General features: G+C 39.6%; 1 protein-coding gene across 6 annotated transcripts; it reads right to left on the bottom strand.

Annotated features, from left to right (window-relative positions):
- Positions 1-207: 207 nt before the first annotated feature.
- RGS13 (regulator of G protein signaling 13) lies at positions 208-24192 on the bottom strand. Of its 6 annotated transcripts, none has more exons than XM_040262885.1 (8): positions 24042-24192; positions 22753-22823; positions 22207-22247; positions 18592-18665; positions 18021-18089; positions 14743-14804; positions 2119-2285; positions 208-991 (listed from the first exon to the last, which is right to left on the bottom strand). In XM_040262885.1, the coding sequence occupies exons 2-8, from the start codon at positions 22817-22819 to the stop codon at positions 806-808; spliced, it is 666 nt and encodes a 221-aa protein (XP_040118819.1). In that variant the 5' UTR covers positions 22820-22823; positions 24042-24192; the 3' UTR covers positions 208-805. The 6 variants fall into 6 exon arrangements, 5 of the variants coding, with proteins under 5 accessions (XP_040118819.1, XP_040118821.1, XP_040118820.1 ...); XR_005724898.1 differs by having other exon boundaries at positions 912-991; positions 1366-2285; XM_040262887.1 differs by lacking the exon at positions 22207-22247.
- Between the last annotated feature and the right edge of the window lie 15 nt (positions 24193-24207).

Here is a 24207-nt window from a genome sequence, read left to right as displayed (position 1 = left end):
AGAAAAAAAAAATCTCAAAATATAGGAACCAAATTTCCTACCCTATAGCAATATAAGTACAGAAATAAATGAGGAAATTCATGCATTTAAATAGCTTAGACTCATTTGGAATTTTTCACATGTAGAAAGATATATATTATATAGAAGTAGAGTTATGAACATAATATCAGGAAAATTTTAAAATATCCTTCAAGAACACATCTTTTTATATTGTTCATGATATAATACTATTGATTATTCTCTGAGCACTGGGTTTGTCTACTAGTTGTTAATAAAGTTACTATAAGCACTCTGTTTAAAGAATACATTCATGCTAGAGACACAACTCATATAGCTACAATTTTTAAAGAACTGAATTATCTGTGCATTATGACAGCAAAATTTCATTAATTAAAAAATCCACTTAGTTGATCTGTACAGTAAAAACTTTATCATTTAGTTGATTTGTACAATAAAAACTTTACCATTCAGTTTATCTGTACAGTCAAATCCCTTTTTCATATTTATTTGTTATTTATGTTACATGTTATTTATGAAGAAAGACCTTCCTTCTCCATATATATTTTTTAATATATATATACCTATGAGCTACATAGGTGTGCCATAAATTGTGTTATTGACATTATAAGAGTTCTGTAGTCCTTTCAGGATCTGATTCTGTTTGAGAACCAGAAATCAATTTATGGCTTGATTTCTTCTATTTCTTTTCTACTCTATTTCTGATTTTGTTTATTTAGTTTTATACGAGAAGAACAAAACCAACACTTTCTGTATACCATCTTCAATTTAAACTTTTGAGTGGTGGTCAAGGATTGTTGTTGGCTTGAATAGTCTTCAGAAGTTTCTGGTACATTTCTGACTTCAGAAATCTGGGATAGGAATCCCTTTCCATGTGCATGTACACTATTTTCTGAGCCTCTTCAAAACATGTTTGAGTGGGTTCTTGAATATTTTTGATGATAGCTTCTCTTGTTGAACTGTCAATGTTAATCTGCAAAGTAAAATTACATGTGAAGCATAAGTAGGCATAATTGAAGATGAAAATAGAATGGAAAGGTTTATTTCCTGCTCTACTTTTCAGTGGAATAGGGTAATTTTGTCTGCACTTTCATTGACATCTTAAAAGACTTGTATGAGATAAGCTCCTTGCTTTTTAAAAAATAAACATCCAACTCCACATCCCAGATTAAACACACACACACACACACACACACAACATGAAGCCCATGACCAGGGAAATCTCAGAAACCACTGCTTACTTAGGCGGATGCAAGTGGTTTGTTAGTGGAGTCTGCAAAGAAGGAAGTTTATGAGATGGAGTCCTCTTTTAAAGGAAAGGGAAGTTGGTGCTATTTTAAAGTTTACCTTCCTTAAATAGTCATAGATGTTGATTTAACTGACCATCTCCTGAAATGGGAAGAAAGTGAAGAGAAGTAGAGACATAGGGGAGAGAAGTGGTTATTTCAATAAACCAAATATTTTCCAGACATGAGTTTTGAGGAACAAGTCAATTAATGTCAGACTCTCCTGAGAGACAGGAATCTCATAAACCATCTGTCCTCATCCTCATGATCAGAATTTTCACTCCTGGTTCTCTCTCCACCAGGAGGAGTCTCAGTGTATCTATTTCATCGTAACTCTCTTTTCTTTCTGCAGTTGTAAGTGATGGGCAGGAATAACAGTGTGACCCCTCTGCTGGTTTTAAACTAAACAGAGCAGGAGCCCTGGTGGGGTGGGCCAGACTCTGCCCACCCTGCTAGGAAAGTCACCACTATGGTATGTGTATCCGTAGGTCCTTGTAGCACAGTCAGCTCTACTTATAAGGACTTCTTTTCATACTTTCCTGAGAATTAAGATAATTTAACGAGGAGAGGCTTTGGAGCCAGACAGGCCTAATTTTCCTTCTTAACTGCTGTGTGATACTGGAGAAGGTATTAATAAATTAACTTTTCAGATTCTTAGGTTTCTTATCTGTAAACTGAGGTTAACAATAGTGACTTCATAGCATTATAGGAGGTACTGGGTGTAGACTGCTGGCCCATATGTGTGCTTGATAGACACTAATGTTTTCCTGGGAGGTACTGATTTCCAGTTTCCAGCATAGTCAGGTACGGTTACCTCTCTAGGGGACTGTGGCTGGATGTAAACCTTATAAAGCTTCTTTGCTCTGGAAGTTCTGCTCCACTGTGAGGCAGTTTTCTTGTAGGTTTCACAAGCCTTCCAGAATTTAATATTCTCATCACTGTGCTCTGTTTTTAAGTATGCTGCATAGACCACCGGACCATCTAGAAGTAGAGGAGAAATCAGTTTATTTTCATGGGTCAAAATCATAAAAAAAAGTCTGAACAATATGTGGTACAATTTAAAACTAATGCCTGAATCAGAGCCCCCAAGTTATTTAACAATATATTATATAATGATACACACACACATCCCACATCTCACTTAGTTCTATGCATCGGAAGCGTGTTTTGACAACACCAATCAGTGGTGGGGTCATTCCTTCATCCCTTTATTCTGTGTAACTCAGCAAGATGCCTAGTAGTGTGGCTGGGATAGGTCACAGGGACCCAGAAACAGGACTTAAACGGGATCAGTGGACAGAGCTCTGATCATGAAACTGGGATGAAAAATCTAAAACCTCAAGACAAACTAGAAGATAAGAGCAAGGTTTAAAGCTAAACAGGCAGATTAAGGTTGAAAAGAAAATATCCAATCCATGTAAATATGATAAAGTGGTCAGGCTGTATAGCCTGGGATGTGTCTCATATGCAATTAAAGCAGGAGAACATGGATAATGAACAATTCAACTTCATGTTCATTGTTTATGGGTCACACCAGAAATGAAGGAATAGGCAATGACTGGCATTCAGATGGGGTGTTGGAAACTCTCCCAGAATCTAGAACAGCACAGTGAGGATGTGCAGAACAAGCATTAAGTGATACTTAATGCCAGAGAGGGCCGTTCTGTGCTCTGTTCTTTTCTGAAGTGGGAAGATAAGGGCAGACATGTGGGAGGAACTTTCTCCATTAAGCCACTATTCTGTGGGTGCTAATGTTTGAAGAAGAGAGTTAAGTGAGCTTTCAGAAATCTAACACTTTAGTAAGAATCTTTGAGGAGATCAAGTATTGTGAAGATTAAGGATGAACACTCTGAGGAAAACATAAAACTTCTTTTAGTGGCTAGGAAGTCTCTTGGCACATCTGAGAAACTGAATTGCTAAATGTAGATAATGGGGTAACTTTCCATTGATAGTGATAGAAACAGGTATGTAGGCATATTGAATATGTGAAGAAACATAGGCTTTTGATGAATAATAACTTAGAATCATTAACTGTTACAAGAAATAATAGTAATCAGAGGGAATGGCTATGGTGAGTAAAATCATATTTTCCTAAATCTTCACATGAGACAGGGGATCTAATGCGTTTCCTAGCACAGAAAGCCAGAGAAGGCAATGGCAACCCACTCCGATACTCTTGCCTGGAAAATCCCATGGATGGAGGGGCCTGGTGGGCTGCAGTCCATGACGTCACTAGGAGTCAGACACGACTGAGCGACTTCACTTTCACTTTTCACTTTCATGCATTGGAGAAGGAAATGGCAACCCAGTCCAGTGTTCTTGCCTGGAGAATCCCAGGGATGGGGAAGCCTGGTGAGCTGCCATCTATGGGGTCGCGCGGAGTTGGATACGACTGAAGTGACTTAGCAGTAGCAGCAGCAGCAGCAGCAGCATAGAAACCAGGCTCCTTGACTCCTGGATTCTACTGCTTGTTAGCACATATACAAAAATGAAGATGACAATTAAGGTATTTTGTGTTCACGAGAAAAACTCAAATGGAGACAGATTTTAATAATGCCTTCTAAAGAAACTTTAGAGTTCAAGAAAGTTGCTGATCTGCAAGAAATGTGCTACCCTAGGAAGACACAAAATTAGAGCTTAGTTCATTATTATTATGGAAGCAAGTGTATGTAGCCTTCAGAACATTGGGTAGAAGATGGTTCAAAAGAAGCATGTTTGAATTGAGAGGACAGATGAGATGAGGGTAGGGCATATATAAAAATGTAACACAGGAAAGGATATGGGGTTCAATATTTCTACCAAATGGGGAATATACCTTAAACTTAAACCAAGAATGTTTATTTTCACAGCAGTTTAAGATGTGTCTAACCGCATCACAGGTACAGAAAACTGGGGTCAGAGAATACAGATGTAGCAATTGGCATTCCTGTTAGAGAAAGAGCTGAATGGGTAGGCACATCATGAAACAAAACAAATCAAAATAGAAAACCATTTCTGGCCTAACAAGTAAAGCTGGAACCCAATAATTTGCAGTATGCATTGAAAGAACTGGAATTCTATTTAAGAAAATAAAAAGCAATTTTTTATATTTTGTACATGGAGAAATTTTGACTGAGTGCTTCATTAGGAAGAGAAAACAGGATCCTAAAATAAACGAGTCGTGGAATAGAGGAAAAATGAGCTGTCAGATGAAATCTGCAGACCCTGGAATGGTCTGGTTGCATGGGTTGAGTGGATGGAGTGGGGTCGAGGGATAATTTGGAAACCACTATGAGATTCCATGTTATAGTATTCTGAATTTGAGTTTGTCTTTATGTTTAGTTTCATTTTATAGTGAAAAGTTTGTTCTAGAACTTGCCTGCATCTGTGTCTTCCTTAACTTCCCTCCTGATTGAGCAGAGGAGGGGGTCTTTTGGGGCCACCCAAGTAGTTCAACAATTCTCAATATTCCCAAGTCCTCTGCTGATGAAGCCATCTCTGCGTTGCCACATGTATTTTTCTATAGATATCTAATGTGGTAGATGGTTATAGTTCTCAACTATCCCTGCCCCTCTTGTAGGAGAATTGTACTTTCGTGTCCCCTTTGTATCAGCCCTGCTCACCGACCTTGTGTCAGTGACGCACAGTGCCGTGTGTGGGTCAGAAAGCAGGCTCGAGGCCCATCAGGTGGTTCCACCGTTGCTCCTCTCCCCACTGTGAGCAGGACATACTCTGGGAGAGCTGCTCCTTTAGTCTGAAGGCCAGAGTAAAAGACCTGCACCAGAGCTGCAGTTGACCCCAGTCATTGTGTAGTGTGAACAAGAAAGGCATTTTTCTTGTAATAAATTAGGGGGTTTTCGTACCATGTGTTACTGTATCATAACCTAGTGAAAGCTGACTGGGGCCACTTGAACTTGTCTGAGATTTCTGATATGATTGATTTGTAGAACAAGTGCTCACATGATGGGTATGTTTTATAGGATTTTGTCTTTAATATGATAATTTTTTATGTTAGGCAAGGTAAGCAGCCTACAATGCATTTGTACAAAAGAGTTCCAGGAATCCAAGCTATATTAGAGTCAGAACTGAGATGCTTACTTTAGCCTTTCTATTGACTCTACAACAAGAGGATTACAATGTGGGAAAGCCTTTTCCAAATCAGGTGATGCAGCTCAGTGTGGCTTGTTCTGCTCCATTCTGAGCACTCTGCTGCAGAGACCTCGATTCTGCTTGAGCAGAGTAATAGGGATAAACAGCAGAACTGCTCATTAAGCTGAGAAGATGAAAGAACTAGGCTTATCTCACACGTAGTGTACACTGTTTTCCTTGAAGAATGAGAGTGGTGTCTTTGGTGCTCCCTAGTGTGTTCTTCATAAATTAGTCACCAAAATTAGTATTTCCATGATACACAAGGTGACACATGCTGGTATCTCAATGTAAGAAACTAACGTGACATTGCTCTTGTCTGGGTCAGAATGGTGGCCCATCTATCCCAGGACCATTTTCTGCAAGGCGGCAAGGCTCATGGCATGCATTAAATCCTAAGAGTGAGCTGTGCGGCTGTCTGCCATCAGAAATGTTTCTAAAGCAATATTGAATCCATTTTATTTTTAATATAAACCACCAGGGAAAATGAGCTCCGTAATTCTACCAGCCTCTGCCTGAAGTTTTAAAATAAGTCTGTTTTATCAAAATTCTTTGATTTGACTTCTATGACATTAATCATTTCTGGTTTTTCTCCTAACTTCTCTTTGCTGTATTATTGTACAGCAAAAGAACTTAAAGTACTATTAAGTGTTTTCTAAATACAGAATTTAACAACTTGATATAGTTCCTTTTGCTCTTTCAGTCTTTTGCTCATGTTTAACTTTCTCTCTAAACAGTATTCATTCATCTTCACAGACACACTCTCAAATTACCCTATCGACATTATACAGTGAAAGCAATTTTGTATTACTCTTGCAAACACTTTCTTTTTACTGCTTTTTTTTCTCCTGTTTACTCTTAAAATTAAAAGACCCTTGCTCCTTAGAAGAAAAGCTATGACCAACCTAGACAACATATTAAAAAGCAGAGGCATTACTTTGCCAACAAAGGTCCGTGTAGTCAAAGCTATTGTTTTTGCAGTAGTCATGTATGGATATGAGAGTTGGACCATAAAGAAGGCTGAGTGCTAAAGAATTGATTCTTTTGAATTGTTGGACCATAAAAAAAGCTGAGTGCTGAAAAATTGATGCTTTTGAACTGTGCTGTTGCAGAAGACTCTTGAGAGTCCCTTGGACTGCAGGGAGGTCAAACCAGTCAATCCTAAAAGAAATCAGTCCTGAATATTCATTGGAAGGACTGATGCTGAAGCTGAAACTCCAATACTTTGGCCACCTGATGCAAATAACTGACTCATTGGTTGTCTGACGATGCCTTACAAATAGCTGAGAAAAGAAGCTAAAGGCAAAGGAGAAAAAGAGAGATGCAGAGTTCCAAAGAAAAGCAAGGAGAGATAAGAAAGCCTTCCTCAGTGACTGAACTAAACTGAACTCTTCAAGGTTGCAATGGTCCACTGCAGGGGCTGCTGCACTGTATTATATTTAGCCAAGTTGTCATTATTGAATGTTTATTTACCCTTTATAACTTGTACTACAATTGAACATTTTGGGTTATAAATCTTTACATCTCTAATTATTTCCTTAGAATTGAAAAAGTAGAATTACTAGATTGATGATGTAATATTTTTAGAGATTCCTGATACCTATTATAATATTTCTTTCAGAAAGATATCATTATTTTTCATTAGTAACAGCAGTGTTGACATGCCCACTCACTCCTTCCATTCCAATCAGATTGTGTAAAACCAGTGACTTGTAATTATTTAAATGTGTATTTTAAAATATTAATGCTTAAGCGTGTTTTCTTTCTTCCAGCTCATTTCTTTTCTTTCTGTGAATTTCAGATCTTCTGTCTAGTTTTCTTTTGCATTGTTAGTGTATTCTTGAATTTTTAGATCTTTTTGTATATTAAAGACACTATCTGTTTTATTTATGGCATTATCTTCTGTTTACTTTTATATGTTACTTTTGTTTATGATTTGAGGGGAGTATTTGTAAACTCTCTAACCTTAAAAAGTCTAAGTTCATCCATCCGATCTGCTTTCAGTCTTTCCTGCACTTTTACTAGAGAAAAATCTCTAAAACAAAAATCTGGCCATGCCCTGTTATTTATAGCCTTCAGCCTCTCCCATTGCTCTAATGATTAGTTCCCACCTCTCCAGCCTCCTCCTGTCACCCCTGAACACTGTCGTGATGTGAGCCTTGCTGTTCCTGGCCAGGCAGCATGTGACCACCATGCTGCTGTGTATGCAGTTCTTTGTGGCGGGCTTTGTACCCCGATCTCAGATCCAGGTTCAGTATCTCAATTTCTGAAAAAAAATCTCTCTGAAGCCCCTGTCCCTCCAGTAGGTTAAATAGGTACTTCCTGTCATTTGACAAACAGCACATCATCCACACTTATTTTCATTCTCATTCTATCTCCATCTGTGTCAGGGTCTATTCTGTTTGCTGGGTTACTTCTTACTGTCCTCTCATCTGCCAGCCCCTTGAGAAAGAGGACTGCCCCGCCCTCACCTTTGCATGCCCTGTGCCAACCTGCTGTGTCATAGATAGCAGATAAGAAAATGTTGGTCCCAATAAGGAAATGTTGGTCCAGGCTTTTGGATCCCTCATGTGTCTGTATTTTAAAGAGACTGTCTGTAGGTTTAGGAAAGTAAAGAGACTGCCTCTAATTATTCAGCATCCAGGAAGCACCAAAGACCAGAGGCTTATAGGAGGCACTGTTGCTACTTTTGGTTTATTGAGAGAGAGATAGAAGATGTACTAACAGAACAGTGAGGTCTAGAAAAGGCCAGGTTTTGTTCTATTGTTTTCCCTGCAAGGTGAGCTTTTGCATGAGAAGTTAGAGAAACCAAAAGTGCCAAGCAGGAAGGACGAAGGACTGGGTATGGCAGCATTGGGAGTATGAGCTTGAGGAGGGCGACCAGAATAAAGGATGGTGCAGGGAGCTGCCAGTCCCCAGGGAGCGGCACAGATGTGGAGAGCTGAGGGGACACCCAGGAGGGATGACAGTGTCCCTCAGTGACTTGCAGTGTCCACCCTCTGCCAAGATGAAGCTTCCCCAGCAGGTAGCCCTTTATGGTGTGGAGCAGCTGCTGTGCCTCCAGCAGTACGATAAGCCTGCACTTTCCACCTGGTGTCCCCAAGGCTGTCCGCGGTACCTAGAACTACTGAGAAACCGAGGGCAGCATTCTATACATTTAAGGATGATTTGGACCAAAATTAGACGCCATCTTAATTCAGAGTCAGAACACATGCTGATCCAAAAGTGCTTAACTACATGTCTATTCTCATGTTTGTGCCCGAGTGAATGGGAACAGGCCACGGAAAAATACACAACATGCTTTCTCACTTGAAATCATCACTGAAAATTTTAAAATAGGCACTCAGTATCACCCTGAGTGATAGTCATCCTGCTATCTTCCAGGAATATTGTGCCTCTCTCAAATCGCAAGAAATGATTTCCTACCCTTTTAAACTGATGCTTTTGAACTGTGGTATTGGAGAAGACTCTTGAGAGTCCCTTGACTGCAAGGAGATCCAACCAGTCAATCCTAAAAGAAATCAGTCCTGAATATTCATTGGAAGGACTGATGCTGAAGCTGAAACTCCAATACATTGGCCACCTGATGCGAAGAGCTGACTCATTCGAAAAGACCTTGATGCTGGGAAAGATTGAGGTGGGGAGGAGAAGGGGGCAACAGAGGAGGAGATGGTTGGATGGCATCACCAACTCGATCGGCATGAGTTTGAGCAAGTTCCAGGAGTTGGTGATGGACAGGGAAGCCTGGCGTGTTGCAGTCCATGGGGTCTCAAACAGTCAGACACGACTGAGCAACTGAACTGAACTGACCCTTTTAAAATGCCAAATGATCCTCTCCTCAGTTTGCTGCCTCAGACTTAGCTGAGAACACACATGTAATTAGGCGGAGGTTCCCTTATCTTCCCTGCAGCAAATCAACCAAGCCCCCTCCACTGTACCTGCCCTTTCTAACTCTCTTCCTGAGGGGAAGGATCCCAGCTCCTTTTGGGTTGGCCAAACAATTCTTTTGTAGCTCCGACCTAATTCTGCTTTCTCAGTTACCCTGTGGTTCTCCTTAGCTCTTACAATGGCGCCCCCCTCTGTTCTATGCCATCAGTTTCTTCCTCACTAAGGGTTGCCGTCATCTGCAAATGTGCTGCTCTATTTCCCAAGCAAAACCAGTAACAACCCCCAGACTCCTCTAGTCAGGGCACCATTGATCTCCATGTTGCCACTCCCTGTGGTCACCCTTCCTTCTGCCTCTTCCCTGACTCTCCTGCAGCCTTAGCCAATGTACACCTCCAGAAGTGCTCTCTTCTTTGCCTCCAGTGAAAATAAGCTGTCCTGGTCATCCTTCACTTGCCTGACCCTCCTTTTCTACCTCCTTCACAAACTCCTCCTCATCTCTGGATTTGAAAATATTCCCGTGCACCTAAGCCCCTTGTCTGGATCTCTGCCAACCTCTCTAAACTCTCCCTCTAAGTGATCTCATGGCCCTGTGGCTTTGATTAACATCTATATGCCAATTACTCCTAGTTTTGTCTTCCCCACTGAATTCCAGTCCTAGTTGGTTTATTGAAATAGCCTTCTAACTAGTCTCTCAGCTTCTTTTCTTCAGAAGAGAACCAGTGGGTACTTTTACTAACTTTTTAATTGACTTGTTATATTACTGTCAGGGATAAAACATAATGATTTGATATTTTTATAGATTGTACTCTGTATAAAGTTATCATAAAATATTGGTAATATTCCTGTGTTGTACATTGCATCCTTGTATCTTATGTATTTTACACCTAGAAGTTTGTACCTCTTAATACCCTTTCCTCCCTTACTACCCCCCTCCCCCACCACAAAGGGTATTTATAAAAGTACATTAATGGTCATTACTCTGCTGTTTAAGGTTGTTCACGTGGCCTGTAAGGCTTTGTGCTCCTGTCCTACTAAATTTCTTTTGGTTGATTAAAGATGCTAACCTCACTCATATTTTAGGGCCTGTTTTCTGCCTGGGTTTCTCTGACCCCAGTGCTCCTGGCCACTCCTTGTCATTCAGTTCTTAGCTCAAAATTTTACACCGTCCTACAGTTTGTCTCTAATCATGTCATTGAATTTCCTTCTTACTCCTGCCTTTCTTTGTCATACAGCCTGGCTTATTTTCTTCAAAGCACTTAACTGCTTTCTGGAATTCGTTTATCTATTAATTGCCTTGCCTGTTTGTCTCTCTCCTCCCTCTAGAGGGTGTACATGAGCTGAGCACAGTGACCCTCAGGGCCTCTCCCTGCTCTGTCTGGTGCCTGAAAGGTAGCCCAACACATTGAAGGATTGAATGACTCATCCAAGGGCATTAGTTGCAGTTTCAAACTTATTTTTATTTATGTTTACTCGAACATAAATAAACCTCTATCCTCACCTTTTGAGATTTGGTCAGTAAATATATGTATGAGCCTTCTGCACTCTTTAACATTCTAATCAAAATAATAATAAAAATTTTGGCTAAGCAAAGTTTTGATTTTAATTCTTTTTTAGTCTTGACCTTCCAGCTTGTAGAGCCCTCAGGTTTTAGGTGGTCATTGGCCCCCTGGTCTTTTCAAATGTGCATTTCTGTGTCTTTTCTAGTTCTACTGGATTTAGCCTTCAGAAATACCCACAGGGTTTTCTTTCTACTTTACATCTTAGCGATGCGTCTCACTCTGACAGTAGTTTGGGGTGCAATGACATGTTTTAGGTCAGCTTCACTCAAGGAAAAATCTTTGATAATACTCAGCTGTTTTTATGGGGCAATAAGTAAATAGCTCAGACAAATTTTTTCCTGATCCATTCAAAAAGTTATTACTACTTTTATGCCATTTGAAAATAATTTATTTTTTTTTCATAAAATTGTTGATGTTTGGAAACTTGAAGGACTTTCTATCATCTTTTGAAGGGTACTTTCTATTTAATTCACTGTGGAGATTTCTTAATGAGACCAGTTTTCACAGCAAATCCTGAGGAATCCTATACCTTCATTGAAAGAAGCACTCAGTCTTTACTTCTTCTAAAACTGTTCCCTATCTTTAACATACTTAGAGTCAGAACTCTTTATCAAATTACAAAAATTTGAGTCATTTAAGCCTCAGCTCAAAATTTGCCCCTTGAAAGAAACTTTGCCCTGTGGATTTCTGAACTACATGTTGTTAGAAACTGTCTTTTAATCTATATGGAGGCATCTACACGTCTTAGCTAGAGGAAGATTTTACTCCTGTCCTTGGTTAATGTAAACACACTCTATTCTCTGGCACATTTAATGTTTATATTCTTAGTTTTATCTTTCTGATTGCATGTCTCAGAAAAGGATTTGTTTTATCAGCTTTTAATTGTGTGATTGTTGAATTTGTACATGAGTTTCACAGTAATTCAACTTCTGGTAAGTTTCCTACTCTGTTTTGGTGATTTCTGTAAAGAGCAGTATGCTGTCTCCCTGTGCTCGTTATTTCTTTAGACTTAGTCTCATGATGCTAGATCTTGAAGTTGCTAAGTGTAGCCAAGATCTCACTTGAAGTTTTTTTCCCAAGTAATTAACTTCATTTACTTTGTTTGTAAGGCTGAAAAGACTGGCACAGAAACTCTTACATAATATGGTTTGGTGTTTTGATCTTTTCTTAGTAGCATTTGCCTCCTATTTATTCATTAAACATTTATTGCATGCCCATTAGGCACAAAGCACGCTTTTGGCCTCTGGGAGGAAAGATGAAAGGTGAATGAGAAGTGATCTGTGCTCTTAGGAATTTATAATCTAGTGAGAAAGGGGATATGGGAAAAAACCCAATACACAAAACAGCTATAATTAGAAGCAAAGTAAATAATGATATTAGCTAATAGAAGAGAGAAAAAAAATATTTCCAAGAGCTTTCCAAGAGGAGAACGTAGCAGTTGAATGTTTCCTTTAAGGATGGGCAGAGTAGGTAAGGAGCTAGAGAAGACTTGGTGCAGAGCTGGACCAGGGAGTCATGGATGTAGAAGGTGAGACAGTACATTAAGGGACAGAGCTGAAGGTTCGTGTTAGCAAGAGCACGGGGGTAAGGTACAGAGCTGAACCAAGTTGGAGATTTTGGACTTCTGAGTAGGCAGCAGAGAAAAAGGAATGATATTCAAAACAAGCACTTTTTTTTTACTAAGAAAAGTAACTCTCAATCACTGTGTGCCTCATCTGTATCAGGCACTGAGCGAGGGGGTGTATATCTAACCTGCACAGCAATGCTGAAGGGAGAGATGACATCAGACCATTCTACAGATGAAGAATAATAAACTCCAGGAGGGAAATTAATCTTGGCAATGTTGCACAATGTGGATAGCTGGTGGTTGGGACTGAACTCCAAATTATTAACAGAGGATTAGTCAGTGTAGTCAACTGAACTTACACCTTTATCTCTTCCTCCTATACCAGTGTCCTAAAACTGACCAGAAAGAGTATCTTAAAATCGGCAATCTTGCTGGCAAACTGGATCACAGACTATGAGGTCCCTCTGAAAAGTGAGAGGCGAGTGATGGCATCAAAGAAGGTGTGAGCTTCCCTGCTCACCAGGAAGGGCTGCTGCATCAGGTGGGCTCAGGGAGTGACGGAGCCCGGGACCATGGGTCCCAGCCCTGCCGGGCCATGAGAGCCAGGGTGGCTGGCCGAGGGTCCAGGAGGCGGGGCCAGGCCTCCGCGCCTGCGCCGTGGCCCTGCAGGCCAGGCAGCGATAGCTGTCTCAGGACCAGGTGGAGCACTGGAGTCAGAAGAGCGTGGCGAGCCCCTAGGGACAGGAAGTACCCTGCCCAGAACAACTGCAGTGCACCAGGCTCCTCTGTCCATGGGCTTTCCCTGGCAAGAATACTGGAGTGGGCTTGCATTTCCTACTCCAAAGGATCGTCCTGACTCAGGAATTGAACCCAAGTCTCTTGTGTCTCCTGCACTGGTGGCAGGCGGATTCTTTACCACGAGCACCACGTGGGAAGCCCAAATTGGAAGCACAGCCAACTCCACTTCCGCAGTCAATAGGTATGAACAGATTCAACAATCACAGAGAGGCTAACAGGGACTCTCAAGTAAAAAGAGATATAAATCATTAGCAGACATTTGAGGGGAACAAATGGCATTTTGAAAAAATTGCCAAGTTCAGCAAACAAAGGAATTTTCTTTGAGTTTCCCCTAATTGTTCTTTGTACCTGTCTTCTGTGTTTATCATTTCTTCTCTGTGTGTGTGTGGTCAGTCACTCAGTTGTGTTGGACTCTTTGCAACCCCATGGGCTGTAGCCCACCAAGCTCTCCTGTCTATGGAATTTTCCAGGGAAGAATATTGAAGTGGGTTGCCGTTTCCTTCTCCAGGGGACCTTTCCCACCCAGGGATCAAACCCACATCTCCTGCACTGGCAGGTGGGTCCTATACCACTGCACCACCTAAGAAGCCCCTTATCATTCCCTACAGACTCCCAACTTCCCAACCAAGCACAGTTGACTGCTCCTTCAGTTTCCTGTGTTGAGCCTCTGACTTTATCTTCCTCACATACACTGCTATCATCTTCCATTTATGCCATCTGAATGCTGACACTCCAGTACTTTGGCCACCTCATGCGAAGAGTTGACTCATTGGAAAAGACTCTGATGCTGGGAGGGATTGGGGGCAGGAGGAGAAGGGGACGACAGAGGATGAGATGGCTGGATGGCATCACTGACTCGATGGATGTGCGTCTGAGTGAACTCCGGGAGATGGTGATGAACAGGGAGGCCTGGCGTGCTGCGATTCATGGGGTCACAAAGAGTCGGACAGGACTGAGCAACTGAACTGAACTGAATGCTGACACATATAACTAAATATGGACTTATTGCCATTTATACAATCTGAATGCTGACACATATAACTAAATATGGACTTATATAAAGTCCCACTTCAGTCAGACACTGATAAAGTTAGAAGCAAAATTTGAGGAGTTTTAGAACATCAAAACTCAAATTTATTCTACTTTTCAAGACACTGAGAACAGCAAATTGTCAGTTTTTTTTTTTTTAAATTATAACTTTAGAAAGCTGCAGTAAGGCAGTATATTTCAGTATGTGTTACTATTTAAGCATATTTCCATGGGATTTTACACACAAACTCGTGAAAAATAAACATACACAGTGACTAATCTTGCTTTAATTAACACCAACGAAAATAATAGTGGTTGACACGACAAACTATTTTCAGGTTTCTTGTTTTAACTGGCAGTTGCCATTTAGAAGGATGAGAGAAGAGCAGCACATGTACATCATCAAGTGCCTCCTTTCCTCCAAGCATAAAACTGACTAGTTATTAACAAATGACATACACATGATACTCACATTTTGTAGCCATCAGTGTTTCAAAAGACTGGGCCCACTGTAATACCTCTTCCAGAGTAAGGCTTTGAAAAGAAACAAAAGGTTCTCATTGCACTAAAATATTCTCAAGCGTTTTTTTTTTTTTTTCTGTAAGTAGAAATACGCTGTCTTGAAAATAATGTCACAATATAGTTGTACTCTCTTTTTGTATAGTTTTGGATGGAAATTTGTTTCCCAGTGATCTTTTACATTTTATTTTTCTTAAGTGGTTAGAATGATAAAAATATAAAAGTAGAATAAATTTGAAAACCTGATAAGATGTTTTAAGATGAATTTTAAAAAGATGAAGAACCAGTGTTCTACAATCTATAGTCTCTGTACCCCAAATTGCCATTGTTAATGTTTTGATGTATTTCTTTTTAGTATTTTGGTTGTAGGCATGTTTGTGTGCTTTTAACTGAGAAGTAATCATTCTGATCATGTGTGTATGTGTGTTTGTGTGCATGTTTTATGTGTGTGTGGGTGTATATTTATATGTACACATACATATGTGTGTATATATACACACATGCACACACCCTTTTAATCAGCCTTTTCTGTCTTCACAATTGTCTTAATAACCATTTATAGTGTTATAATTTATAACTTTAAGTTTATAATCACTCATAGTCACTATCATTTGCAGTGACCATGCAGTAATCTACAAGGGAGCATTCCATAGTGTATGTAATTATTCTCAATGAGTGTTTTGATAACTTACAATTTTTTACCAATAAAACCCAATATGCCCCAGCTGTCATTGAGGCTTGCCATGCCCACGGATAAGGTAATTCCTTGCGAGATTAACAGGAGTTAATGCTTTAAAAAGGATTGTCGGTCTTGTGCGGCTGCCACCAGCCATGTGTTTGCCCACGTGTTTACTAGAATCTTAGAGTTTATCCAGAAGACCTATTGGCCTGCATTCACGTGATAAGGTTAGTGACTCCATATTTACTGTGTATAAATATTTCTTGGTTGGTTATTTGATTTTTTTTAACATATTGAGGGTTTTAGTTTTTATTACTCCGAATGATATGTCAAGTTACATTTGATCCAAACAGTATATGAGAAAAGCTATTTATGGTTTTGAAAATATCCATGGAAGATACAGGCTTCCAGACTTCATTTCTGTTCATTTTCGTGGTCTTTTTGAGGTGAACTGGTAAGTGACCGTTCTTACCTGTGAGTCATTTTTATTTCCCCCCTTTAAAATATTCAGTGCATTCACTGCCATTCAGTTTATGATACGTTCTTAATTTTCCTCGTTTTAATGACTGCATTTAATCAAAGGCCACTACAGATATCAGCAAGCACTGCCCATTGGCTGTTACCTGGTATAGTTAGCTCAGCACTCATTGTTGAGGGGACAGCCATCAGGTACTTAACACAATGAAGGCATATTAAAGAGGCTAAAAAAAGTAATCTGAGACATGGAAAATGCTGGGAGTCCTAAAATGGTCCAATATCCTTTGTTTTCTGAGCCTTCAGATGACGTTTGCTAGTTCTAGATGAACTGTTTGCATCATTGCTGAGGCTTAACAGTACACTGCCGTGGAGATCACTTTCAACAAACATTTCCATGAAATGGTGTCTGACTCATTGTTCTCTTATTAGAACTCTAAAAACAGAAGCCTAAAATAACCTTTTCAATCCAGTGAGATGAAAAGCGTTTGACGAGGTGTAAAGCAGACCTAGTCATCATGTAGGACTGAAGAAGACCTTTATGATGGGAGGAGAGGCCGTTGCTGTCTTGGGGTAGCTCAGAGTTTGGTGTTGGTGATCACTGGCAAGGGAATTCCTGTGCCTCCAAGGGGCATGAGATTTATGGAGATACATCACGATTAGGGTGATTACGGTGAGGGGTAAAGTTGTGAAGCTAAATTTGGTTTTAGTTTAATCCCAGTTTTGCTTGTGGTTTTTCCTATTTCATGCTCTCCCATGGCTACCATTTTCCCTTATCAGAATAATCCTTATCAGATTTGTTCCCGCATCTACCAGATTCTCTGATAACACGCTCCACTTCTGTGCTCCCTCCTTCTTCTGGGTAGAGAGAGAGCAGGTACCAAACAGATACGGAAACATCTGAGCCATTGCGACATTGTGCGGAGAGGAATGAGGAGTGTTTGGAGTCTGACAGTCCTTGGTTCTAATTCCTATGCTGGACTCAACAGCTACTAGTCTAAATTAAAATTTACAAGCTTCCGTTTTATTATCTACAAAGTTATCATGAAAATTAAGTCAGGTCAAGAATATAAAGCATTTATCAAGTAACCGTTATCTCCTGGTTTTTGAGGAACATGAATTTTCTTTCCTTGGCCTTCACCTTCCCTGAGGATGGGTCTCCAGGACAGGTAGAAGGAAGCCAAGCATTGATGGTGATGCTCTATGAAAATTATCAGCAGAAGCGAAGGAAGCTGTCCCCAAACCAGCCTTCTCCTCTTTCTTCTCACACAGGTCTGTACAGTTCAGCAGCGTCAGCTGGTCAGTTGAAATGCTGAACTTTGGGTCTTCCCACTTCTCCCACCCACCGCCAGAGACTCTCCATTCCCCATAAATGTGGTAGTTGGTCAGCATCTTTGGATGTTGGGCACTTCAGGGAGGGAGCTTGCACTCCAGGATCTCCGATGGTAATGGGGGTGGAGGCTTGTGTCCACAACCGAGTCTCCATGCAGATGGTTGGGCTCCCTGGCTAACCTCACAGGGATCCTCCACCTGGGGGCTCTTTGAGGTGAGGCAATCCATTCAAATGGTTTGTTACCCTCCTTAGGCATTACACTTTCCACTTTAGTGTAGCCACTGCCCCATCCAAACAGCTGCGTTTTGAGTTATGACGAAATGTAGAAGAGACCTGGACACTTGATGAGCATTTGGTTATCCCTCCAGTCTCACCTTTTCCAACCAGGGATAAGGTCTGGCACTTTGTAGATACAGGACTTGAACTATGTAAATATTTTGGATCAAAAAATCTCATCTTAACATGTAAAGTTTTAGCTATATAGGACTTAAAAAAATCTAAGAATATTTGTTCATAAAAGACTCTCTAAAAACATTAACTTGCTGAATTCTCAAGTGTAAACCATGAATAATGAAAATGGAACTTTAGTGTAATACATGATTACCCTTCTGGTGGAATTACTCATGTGTAAATGCAAATTTTACTTTCTGAGCAAAATGTATTGACAGAAGTTGAATAAACATACACCTACTTATCATGTGAAAAATATGCATTGAAGTGGTAATAGAATTTACACGTGACTTACTTTGAAGGTGGTCTCTTAGATTCATCTCTGCACATCTTACAAATCCAACAATTCCGCCTGCTCATTTTTCTAGAGAAATGCAGCATTTACTTAGTATAATTTAGTCATTTAAAATTACTATATGTTAGAGTCTATTTCTAGAGCACCCACAAAGTTTAATCATAAAAAATAAGGCTGGGCTCTTGAAGTTAATGGAACACAACTATTGTGGGAATAAGAAGGAGGGATGAGAACAAAATGACTCATAAATATGTCATAAATAATTTTGAAAATATGGGAATATACGCACTTTGAGTTGTGACTTTAGAAGCCATCTGGCTCACCTATTCTCTAATAACATCTTAAAAAAAATACAGCTCTTCCAAAAAAATCTTTGCATGTAGGGCCTCCCAACAATGAATTCACCAATTTCCAAGTCTTCTCATGTCCAGTAATTCATTTTTATAGGAAGATCTCTCAATATATGGAACAAGAGCTGACCTCTTTGTAGTTAACCAAATAAAACATTGAAAATAGCCAAGTAAAAAGTAAGATTTTTTTAAGGGCAAATTCTGAGTGGAATGTTGCTTACCTGACTTTCCCCACTCCGGTCAGTGTAACTTTGACTTTAAAATTCAGGTAGACTTTAGTCAGCCCAGGCTTTATCTGACAATGTCCAGGCTTTATCTGACAATGTATTGCATAGAAAGTTTTTAATTCTGGATTTTGAGAAAAAACTCAAATGCTTGTTAAAAATAATTAAATCTACACTTGATAATGAGGGCTGGAAATATTTTGCTAAATATATATTCACACTTAACTACAATCAGTTATTAAGGATAAATAGTTTTATATCAGTCTTTATTGACTCATGGGAAGCCTCTGTTGAACACTTGTTATGTGTTAAGTTCTGGTTGCCAGGGGTCTACATAGATCCTGTCTTTCCTCTTGCCATCCTCACTCACAGGCAGTGAAAATTTATGTGGTGGGGACTCTGGGACAGGAAGTACAGGGCCCATGAGTACACACGGGAGCAGAACCTAACCAGACCTCGGAGGTGGTGAGAGAAGGCATTGAGGTGAAGTGGAACCTAGGGGATGAGCAGGGACTGCTGAGTGAAGGGGAGATGCAGCTTGGGTCCAGGTCAGGAGGCAGTAGGTCAAATCCTTGCTGAGAAAATGAGAGGATGTGGTCACTGTGTGAGTCCACAGTGTGGTAGGGAGAGCTCAAAGAGGTTCTGAAGTGTTCACTGCAGCAGGAGTGTGGTAGGAGATGAAGTTATTAGGGAGGGAGAAGCCAAGCACCATAGGCCTTCCATACCATCAGTTTCACAGTAAGAAGCTGGAAGTCAGTGAAAGTTTGAAAATATGGAATAGGCGTGTTAACATTTGAAATTGGTTTTGTGGAAGAACGGATTGTAGGCTGGCCAGGGTGGAACTGGGGAGACCAGTTAGGAGGTGACCACAGGAGTCCAGGGGAGGGACAGTACAGGCTTAGATGAGGAAGGTGGCATCACAAATAGTGGGAAGGGATACATCAACATGTTATGGTAATTCCTCCTCCCAAACATGTTGATGTATTGGCTCTTCCTGGTGGGAGAAAGAAAGGAAAACAAATTCAGGTAAGAGATTCAACCTCAAAGTAAACATGGGCAGTTTTCATAAAACACATAGAAGAAGCCAAAAGAAAAGGGGAGATGGTCCAGGAGACAGTGTAACCTGAGAAAAGCAGGTGGCTCCAGACAGATGAATGAACACACATATTTCAGAAGGAGACTGATAAAGAGAGGCTTGCAGGAGGAAAATCAGAATAATAAAGTGTCACAGAGACCAGGGTATGAACTATCAAAAGGGAAAAATGGCTAACTCTTAGAGATAGATGGGTAGAGATTCAAAGAACAAAGGACTGAAACTGTCCATCAGGAGCAAGAAGGTCATCTATAACCCCAGTGAGTGTGGTTTCAGTGGAGTGGCAAGGGCAGGAAGAAGGAAGAAAATAAGAGGAAGTGGAGACCTGGACACACATAGGGCTGCTTGTATAGACTATTTGCACTTTCTTTCCCTTCTTTCTTCCTTCCTTCTCTCCCTCCCTCCCTCCTTCCTTCCTTCTGAGAGCTGGAGATAGAAAAGCATACTGGAGATGGAGAGGCAGGGCTGTGCTGTGTGGCCATCCTGACCCGCACATCTCTGGGGACATCATTCACGAAGTTATACTGGGAGTGGTTCAGCCTGAGGCTGGCCATGGTAACCACAGGCAGAAGATGAAGACATAGGAGAAAGAGAGAAAATCAGTAGAATTTCAGGTTTCTGGAAAATGAGGAGGAGGAGGGATTCAGAATGTGGGAGCTTGGACTTTGAGACGTCTTGGTAGAAGCACAGGAGGAAGTTACTCTCTCCTTGTAACTGGGAGGGGTGGGGAAAGCAGGAGCAAATCTAAGTGTATTCACAGGTTTGGGTGAGAGCTTATGGGTGCTGCGGTCTGATGGACTCCACTATCTGTATGAGTCTCTGCTCTCAGGGGGACCAAGGGATAGATTGTTAAATATCTCTGTAGGATGGGACAAAATTAGGACTCTGGAGTGCAAATATAAATACATGCAAATTAAAGCAAAGGGAGAATTTATTATAGGGATGTGTTTGCTCATGCAGGTAGATTCTGGATGGCCTTCAGTGCTGGGCTCTACTCTGTTGGTAGGAATAACTCACTGAGGACTTTAAATAATAACGTGATGAAAATAAGTCTTTTTCTAGAAGAACAAATCTGACTGAGGATGATTAACACTGAAATGATGGAGGCTGAGAAAACCATTGCAGTGACTGCGGTACTTAAATGATCCTGTGTGTCAATCAGACAGACCCTGAACTATGTTAATGTTGTCCAGGTTTCAAGATTCTCCATCTCTGTGATGGCCTCTAAGACACAGATTCCCCAGTGACTCTCTGCCTGTCTTGAAGTGGGAGGAGGGTGGAGGACTTCTTTCCTTCGTGTGCCTTTCCTGTCAGTGTTGCTGGTCATCTCTGCCTTCCACTGGCCTGGACTTATGCTCCCAGCTCTACTTTACACATAGTTTTTATACCTCATTGTCACCTTGCTTGATCTACAAGCATACATTTGTGATCTGTGTATCTAAAGTTCATGTCTGTTGATAAGTCATCCTATTTTCTTTTAAAAATTCCATGGACTTGTTTGACAAAAGCAGAGCAGTTCTAGTGTGCAACACCCACAAGGTCAGAAGCACAGCAAAGGTTAATTTCCAGGCGCACTGGCATTTAGGGGGCTCCTGCAGCTCTTGAGAGGTGGCAGGGCGTATTAAAGTAATCCCAGGCTCTGAAGCCAGACAGACATGTGCTTGAGTTCAGGCTCTTACTAGCTGTGTGAACTTAGGTGTATTAACTAAACTCTCAGTTGCCTAATTTCCTTTTCTCTAAAACGGAACTGCAAATATTTAGAAAAGAAGCACGCGTGCACAATCTTTCTGTTCCAGTTAATCTGATTGATCCTCCTTCGGCTTCTTATACCTGCCCCTCAGAAAGTATTTCCTAAGTCACAGGAAGCATGCGTTGTCAGACCACCTTCCTTCCTCTTTGTAAAGTTCAGCTCAGACTTCCAGTTAATCTTATTCGTGTTTCAGTGTGTCAGCATACATTCCCTGTAATCTTCCTTCATAAATATTTAGTGACAGAGTTATGTGGAAGATGTATTTTACACAGAAAAATAGATCACTAATTAAACACATAAAGCTGTGTTTGGTGACGTTTTCTGGTTTTCTAGTCCATTAAGAAATGGAACTTATTGGTTACTGTCCTGGTGACTGGAATCACGCTGTTCATCTTATAAGATGCCTGGGACTGCGTGTCCCTTGCATGCCTGCATTCCCCCTTTCCATTGCTGCTGGATTCACTGTCAATATGCACCTCCACTTTGCTGGAGTATCACGGAACACTCCCCATGTCCTCGTAATGCCTTCGACATTGAAACCAAGAGATAGATGCACAGATATTTAACCCAGTTTCTAGTACTAAAACAGATTGAACTTCTGAGTTTATTACTTCTTCCAACCAACACTACTAAAATTATAGTAAAGGAATGTATAAGTCTTCAACATGAAGGAAAAGGGAGATAAAACAAGGAGACAGAAAACAAAGTATTTCAAACAAATTCTGGAAGATGGAGAGCAGGTAAACTTTAGAAATTATAATTCTCATACCTCTAAAAGGGGGATAGAAAAGGCAGACTTTGGAACTTCATCTGACAAAATGAAGAAAATATAATTCACAGTGTGAGGACAAAGAACTTCCAAAATAACTAGTGGTTTTAAAGAGAAATGTCTGCAGTCTTGCATTCAACAATATTTATCATTAAGTAGCACATCCATGTCTAGAGTTATCAAAACATAGAGTGACAGAGTGAAACACTTCCCTATTTACAATTGCAAACTTTTAAGAAATATTTTTGTTCCCCAAAGGAGTAAATTCTAAAGAAAATTTAAAGTATAGTTCTTGACAGAATTTGATTAAAATATCCTGTTGATAAATCAGATTTGTCTTGCTTATAGTTAAATCCAATTAAGAACATTTTTGGTGAAATTAGACCCTTTAAATTAGAGCACACATGGTCATTTACTGGTAGAAATAAAAATGAGCCTCAACTATTCCATAGAACTACAATTCTGTTTTGACAAGAAAAAGAGTTTCCTGTGAAAAAATGAGTTAAACTGAGAAGGTATAAATTGATTTAAATTGGAGAAACTCACCAAGCTTCACATCAACAATAATCATTTTTTTCTCATAGTGGTGGTAAGATATGTGGAAAAATTCCATTGACCTGAAGATAAAATAATAACAAAAACAAACAAAAAATTATCATGTGCTTTATGGAGAACACATATTTGGCAAAGATTTCTGTAAATACCCTGCCTTACATTTTAAGCAATATTTTTTTCCACTTTGTAAGTACTGGATTATGAGTATCCCCATTTTTGATTTATTAGGTCCTTATTTAGGTTTTTTTTTTTAGTTTCATGCATTGATATAAAAATTCCTATACTTTTAATTTGTATTTCCCATTGTTTTATTAAAATTATTTTTTCTTACTTAATACTGTGTGTTAATTTACCTATTTTTTAATATCATCTGGATAAAACTAGTGTACACTTTTACTGTCTAAGCATAGAATAGTAAGATAGTAAGCATAGAAAAGTTGCCTCCAACTTTTTTCCTGATTATTTTAAAGAAAGACTATTTTTTATCTATGAGATTGAATTTGTAGACTGGTTTTAAATGCATTATTATTAATAGAGTCAGATATTTAATATGCCAGGAATAGATTCAATTTCCTCTAATATTTAAATGAAATTTCTCAAACTAATAGGAAAATAAACACATTTTCTTAAATGCAGGCTTTTAACGTATTTAAAACCATTTTTTTTGTCCTGATGGTCTTTCTGTTCATAAGTTGTATTGGCATTTAAATGTGTTTATTATACGTGTAACATGTCATATAAGATTTAGAAAAAATTTTTATCTTAGTGAGATTTTGTTTGTAAAACAAAGCCTTTTTTTAAAAAAGTAATATGTGTAGTTGTGCTTAGGCATAACATTAAAGAATGAAGAAATTTCATAAAATCAAGTTAATGCTTCATAGAAACTAACAACTTACACCTGAAATCAGTACAGCTTATTATATGATGGAACTAATCATTTAGTAATGCATGATTTTTGAAATAAACAATTTTGAAATACCTGACTTTATATTCTTATCTAAACATATACACACAATCACTCATAAAACACATAAAATGAGAGACCATACTCTAAAACTGTAATATTTCTTTTATTGCTCAAGTTAGAAGCTTCATTTATACACATCACTTTGTTTTAAGTATTCAAAACCTAGGCCACGCAATGTGTGTTTACTAGTTTGCTTCTTTGTTTCTGTAGAAGGAAACTGCTAACACTTCTGCTGTTGAAATAAACATCCAGCAGTCATTTATATCGAGCAAACATCATTGTATTCAACTATTTTACAGAATCTCATACTTACAAGTATATGCTGTAGAGGAGTCCACCATGCTAAATTTTAGTTCCTCCCTGTATGATCCTTTTGAAATCAGGTTCTGAAATTCCCTGAAACACCCAGTGTTTTTGCTGGCATAAAAGAACTTTACTGTCCCTGTAATTACCTTCGATGGCACTCTGGCCTCTGTACT

The sequence above is a fragment of the Oryx dammah genome, unplaced genomic scaffold, assembly GCF_014754425.2.
Source record: "Oryx dammah isolate SB20612 unplaced genomic scaffold, SCBI_Odam_1.1 HiC_scaffold_21, whole genome shotgun sequence".
NCBI classification, from domain to species: Eukaryota; Metazoa; Chordata; class Mammalia; order Artiodactyla; family Bovidae; genus Oryx; species Oryx dammah.
The sequence above is the reverse complement of the archived record's forward strand: the minus strand, read 5'-3'. Positions and strand labels throughout refer to the sequence as shown.

Coding starts and splice junctions, on each gene's coding strand:
- RGS13 (XM_040262885.1), bottom strand. CDS start 22,819: ATGGAATTTTTCCACATATCTTACCACCACTATGAGAAAAAAATGATT. Junction 22,248..22,752: donor TATTGTTGATGTGAAGCTTG/GTGAGTTTCTCC, acceptor TCATTTTGTCAG/ATGAAGTTCCAAAGTCTGCC. Junction 18,666..22,206: donor TTTCTATCCCCCTTTTAGAG/GTATGAGAATTA, acceptor GGACATTGTCAG/ATAAAGCCTGGGCTGACTAA.